Below are 5,564 nucleotides of genomic sequence, written 5' to 3'. Positions count from 1 at the left end.
TCATTGTTTTTAACGAAAGACTAGAATAGTTATATACTCTATAAATAAAGCATCTCGTCCTATGGAATGAGGAATGGATAAATTTGTCTTGGTAGCCTTGTGCCATATAGCCAAGAGGCATCTCCAAGTCTGCCTCATTCGGTGTGCTCTCATATAGGAATGTGTTTGTAGTTAGGGCAAACGTTAGGCTTACTTTTGTAAAATTTTCAACTGTTTATCTTGATAAAAGGCTGACACTTTGAAAATAAGATATACTTTTAAATGATATATGACTAAAATTTTGTTAAGCATTTCAATATATTTCAACAAACAATGATATTTTCGTAATATCACTAGCAATGGTGAACAGGGTAACCGGACCTATCGTTTTCTTTATTTTGTTTTTTTTTATTGATTCGTAATAATCGGCATCTTCGCTTTAAATAAATTTAATTCCTGCTTGCTTGCTGACAAAGAAAAGTATCTTCGTATTGAGAGAGAGAGAGAGAGAGAGAAAGACTTCTTTCATCCAAATTATTTTAAAATTAAGTGCCCTTTGCCCACAAAGCTTCGAACGTGGACAGCTGTGTTCTTCTTTGAGAGTGTCAAAGTCAACCATTCAGATCAATGCCGTCCGTCCGATGAAGGTGCGGATGGCAATAAAGTAATTCAGCAGGATGTACCAGGACAGATTAATGAGCAATGGAGACCACATTTCGGACAACATATTTATCTTCTGCTCGTATCGGCTTGCCCGCAGATTGAGCAATGGGTTCGAGGCCGTTGGACCTGCGGGTGCTGGTGGAGAGGTGCTGCTCCCTGGCCTTCAGGACACACAAATCGGGTTCCCAATTTTTCCTCTACAAATCCATCAAGTCCCACGCTGTCTTCGCTTTCCCGAGCTCGTGGTCCGCTGAAGACTGGTTCGTAGACGAACGGTTCGGCGAGAAAAAGATAATCGATTCCGATCAGTTCCCGTCATTGAAGGTTCTTGGCACTGACCAGCCTGGCAGCGTCAATGGGTCCTTCTTGAATCGGTTCTGCCTGATCCTGGAGAAATCCAAGCTACAACATAAGGTAGGTACGTCAGTAGCCAAATAAGTTATCGGACATTATTTATCACGTTATTTTTATACAGCTTTAAAATTCTTTTGATTTTACATTCTCATGAGAAAAAAGAAAGCTCCATATTTGAAAAATTAAACCGAAAAAAGAATCTGGAGTTTACAATGGAGAAACGTGAATTTTTACTTTTATTCTCACTTTAACAATACAGTCATGATTTTTTCTATTTATCGTGATATTTTTAGCCATTTTTAACTCGTGTTTCACGGTGCTGATCATGATGAGTCCATGACTCGTGATTGACTGGGAGTTTTAGTTCTGGCTTTTTTACGGTAATATGGATGTTTCTGGTATTTTTTATTACTTGAGGGATAAAAGTGGAATAGAGAAAAACCTTTGCCTTCGATGGGCGTCTGCTCCCGGATTGATGGATTAGGTTAGATTTTGGATGGGTTCGGGTCCTGGTCAGGTCTGGCCTTCATATAGCCTTTTGTCGATATGGGTTGGCTAAGATCTGGGTCCAAATTGGACCTCGGATTCTGCCAACTCACTACTTTAGCTCATAGTTAATTACCACAACATGGCCCCAATGTTGCCCCGCTACTGGACCCAAATCTACGGCCATAGCTAAAGATATGACAATTTTCCCAGATGGCCCTTCATCTTTCTGTTTAGTCCCCCTAAGAGAATCCGGATTTCTCATTTCACACAAGTGGCAAGATTAAATCATGGGCGTTATTTTTGGTTTTAGTTTAAAGTTCAAGGCCTTTAACGAGCAAAATGTTTTATTTTAGATCCAAGAAATGATGTCATCGAGTGGATGGTTTGGACGATTTGCTGGCTGTGTCACTAAGGTACTTATTCTCGTCTTTATGCCATCTTTTTAAGTGCCTACTAAAAGGCCACAAGAATTTCGAGAAGCACTAAAGAAAGAACGCCCCCATAGGTTTAAGCAGAGCCTCTGCCACTTATTTGTAAAAGTCTTAAAAAAAGATGCATTCTTAGAAAAAATGTAGTGTCGTAGACTAACTTAAAGGTTATCCCTAGATAGTTTTTAAAGAATATATTTGACTTCTAAGATTCAATTATTTTAATCCTCCAAAAGAAAACAAGAAAAAAAAAACAAGAACATTTCTTTCATTCAAAAGCCTAAATCAAGGCATGTGTGATTTTCATTTTGTAGTAAAAAAATGTGGCTTTTGTTAAGAGGTAGGTATATAGCAACCTATTGAATATTATACTATGTAATAATGAAAAATCTATCTCTTAATCATAAAATTAATGCTTCTGTGACGCCCGTGCCAAAATCAAAGATATAGTTCTTTTTTTTTTTGGATTTATAACCAGCCAGGAAGAAAGACCTGGTCGCCGTAGCTCAGCCTGCCCATACCCATCGTCAGAGAGGTGACGCTCATGGAATCGAACCTTGACTGCCCGTCTAGCAGCTAAGGCCCCACCCCACTAAGCCAACTCTCCTTGGGGCAAAATCTAAGATATAGTACCGATTTCAGGATCGAATCCCTCTGCAGCATGGGGCAGCTGTTGTTCTGGTAGGGTCTGCCTAACACTATTAGAAATGACATAATTGCACCTCAAATTTTCAGGTTGATAGCGCAAAAAAGAAAAGGATTGTGTTCACAGGGCATTCAAGTGGAGGAGCAATAGCAATCTTGGCAACCATTTGGTTCTTAGAGAAACATCGGGGCTTGGATCCTTCTCCACTTTGCATAACTTTTGGATCTCCTCTGGTTGGCGACAAGGTCGTCGGCCATGCGATCCGTCGAGAAGGCTGGTCATCCTGCTTCATAAACATCATCTTGCCCCGAGACCCGGCTCCCCGGATTCTCCTTTCTCCCCTTAGTGAAATCAAGAGTGATCTCGGATCCATTCTTCAATTGTGGAACCTGAGAAGATCCGGTGAGAGCTCTACCACTACATCAGCTCAATCTATTAACTTCTTTGCCAATGTGATGAACAACACTTTCTCCATCGCAAGCTATGACTCATGTGTGCTGAGAAGAGCTGTGAGTGGCAATTGTTTGTTGGAAGCTGTGAATGGGATTGTTGAGCTCAGCCCTTACAGGCCCTTTGGGACTTTTGTCTTCATTTGTGGTGAAGGGAGGATGGTCAGGGTTGAGAACCATGATGCTGTGCTGCAGATCTTGTTCTACTCCCTAAAGCTGTTGGGAACCGATGCGGGTGTATCTGAAGCTGCACGATCTGTCATAAATGAGCATTTGCGTTATCACACAGAGGTGAAAAAGTGCCTGAAGAATAATGTGATCGAGTTGAATGGTTTGAAAGATATTCCTATCTCCTCGGAGGATGCTTCAATTGGCAGCCTTGGTGACATCAATTTGGCCCTCAATGAACTTGGCTTGGTATCTCTCTCTCTCTCTCTCTCTCTCTCTCTCTCTCTCTCTCTCTCTCTCTCTCTCTCTCTCTCTCTCTCTCTCTCTCTCTCTCTCTCTCTGTGTGTGTGTGTGTGTGTGTGTGTGTGAATGAATTGGTCTGTGGCAAGCCTCCGAGTCAACCAAATTGTAGTCCTGGATAAGTCTTGTGCTTGAGCTCCATGGGTAAAGCCTGAAGTTGGGCTTCTTGTTTTACCTTAAGATGACCATATGGTGTTCCCATTGCCTGATTTCTTTCAGAGCACGGAAGCAAGGCTGAGCCTCCGAGCTGCAGGGGAGGTGGAGAAGATGAGGATCAAGAACCTGGAGACAGTCAACGGGAACCGGAACGCCATCAAAGAGTGTCTACATAAACTCGAAACCTACCGCCGCATCTGCGAAGAGAACGGCATCAGTTACTATGACTCGTTCAAGTTGCAAAAGGACCCGAACGACTTCCAAGCCAATGTGGATCGGCTCGAACTAGTTGGCTTCTGGGAAGAGGTCAGAGAAATGCTCAAAGTGTTTGAATTACCTGACTCATTTGAAGTGGACCCGGAATGGGTCATGCTTGGCACCAAGATCCGTCTTTTGGTTGAACCAATAGACATTGCTAACTTCTATCGGCACGAGAAGGAAAACGAGACCGGGCTGTACGAGGCGAACACAGGTGCGCGGCCCAATTACTACAAGTACCCGGAGAAGTGGCTGCAGCACATGCGAAGGTTCAAAAAGGTGGATGATCAGTGGCTAGAGAAAGGTAAGCTCACTTTGGTTTCATGCTTTTGGGCCAGAGTGGAGAATATGATCCTTAAGCTGAGGCTGCACCCACTCCAAGGTGTTGTTGAACAAGAACTTCTAGAGTTTGAGAAAGAGGTACATGCGTGGCTGGACGGAGGTGAATTGGGTAAGGATGTGCTCATGAACGACTCCACTTTCATGAAATTGTGGACCCTGCAGGTGCCACAGGGACATCCGGCCGCATCTCGGGTCCTTAAGCATATTGAAGAGTCAAGAAGTCGCTCGGTCCAAGCTGGGTCCAGTGTTTAAACATCCGAAACCGGGACTCACACGTGAGTCAGACCTTGTCTTGGCTCGGAGGACTTTGGTCCAAATATGTGTCTATAACTTGGCATGATTCATTTATATGGCTTGAAGGACTAGTGTGATGGGAGCATTTCGTAGTATATGTAAAAGCCATAAAGCCCAATTCATTTATATGGCTTGAAGGACTAAGTGTTTTTCTTCCCAAGTATTTGGCCCTTTGCGGCACATGAATAAGTTTTAGACTCCAGTCATGTCTCGTGATGCAAATGATAAAATGTATCCTGTTTTTTCTTAAAGATATAACGCTTAAGTTTATCTTTGAAAAGGAATATATCTCGTTAGCAACTAGTTCCACCTATTTACGGGACGTCATGAGTTCAAAACTCACGGGTGGATGTAATTATGGCTTACTCATAAACTAGTTCCATCTATTTATAGATGGATTTAATAAACCCATATGAGCATGTTTGGGGACATTGGGCATGTCTGGATATGGGATCAGAAGATTCAGAACCCTACATATCAAAATCGTTTGCTGGAATAGAGAAAGTATTAAAAGAAACTTGGCAACCCTAACAACCGTTGTACATATTAAGAAACATTCTTTTAACTATTGACTTCTTAACTAAGTATGTATTACGAAAATTGACCGTGACTAATTTGACATATTTTCTTAAAAACCCTATAATTTTTGCTATTCTCTTGATGTCCAAAATTGTAAATATCTAATTTTGTTAGGACCTTTCTACCTTTCGCAATTGCAAATTGATAGGTTATTGCAATAAAATTGTATTGCTCGTCGGCTAGTACAAAATCCCTCTCTTAAATCCAGAATCACATGTTTTCTTATGTAGATATCACAAACTCTAATAAATTTATTTGCAAACATTAGATGAAACTGAAACCACTAAAATCATAAATATCTTACTTATTCACATATATAATACGAATCTTGCATAAATTTATTTTCGCACATTCGGTTAGAACCACTAAAATCACAAATATCCTAGTTATTCGCATATACTTCACAAATTTACATAAATATATTTGCAAAAATTTGGTTTAACTGAAACCTAAAATGTC

The 5,564-nt window shown here is 41.1% G+C and overlaps 1 protein-coding gene across 1 annotated transcript; it reads left to right on the top strand.

Moving 5' to 3' along the window:
- Positions 1-737: 737 nt before the first annotated feature.
- Positions 738-4,837, top strand: LOC149837487 (protein EDS1L-like). Its single transcript, XM_090006074.1, has 4 exons — positions 738-1,056; positions 1,839-1,898; positions 2,649-3,425; positions 3,696-4,837. Exons 1-4 carry the CDS (start codon positions 748-750, stop codon positions 4,482-4,484), a joined length of 1,935 nt encoding a protein of 644 aa, XP_089862200.1. The 5' UTR covers positions 738-747; the 3' UTR covers positions 4,485-4,837.
- The last annotated feature ends 727 nt before the right edge of the window (positions 4,838-5,564 follow it).

Source organism: Nuphar pumila, chromosome 5, assembly GCF_984573655.1.
Source record: "Nuphar pumila chromosome 5, dmNupPumi1.hap1.1, whole genome shotgun sequence".
Taxonomy (NCBI): domain Eukaryota; kingdom Viridiplantae; phylum Streptophyta; class Magnoliopsida; order Nymphaeales; family Nymphaeaceae; genus Nuphar; species Nuphar pumila.
Note: the sequence above shows the minus strand (reverse complement) of the source record. Positions and strands in the feature narration are given on the sequence as shown.

What these genes read in the sequence shown, in the direction of transcription:
- LOC149837487 (XM_090006074.1), top strand. Translation starts at nt 748, where the DNA reads ATGGGTTCGAGGCCGTTGGACCTGCGGGTGCTGGTGGAGAGGTGCTGC. An exon ending in TTGCTGGCTGTGTCACTAAG is followed by an intron (nt 1,899 to 2,648) that starts GTACTTATTCTC and finishes TCAAATTTTCAG; the next exon opens with GTTGATAGCGCAAAAAAGAA. An exon ending in CCCTCAATGAACTTGGCTTG is followed by an intron (nt 3,426 to 3,695) that starts GTATCTCTCTCT and finishes GATTTCTTTCAG; the next exon opens with AGCACGGAAGCAAGGCTGAG.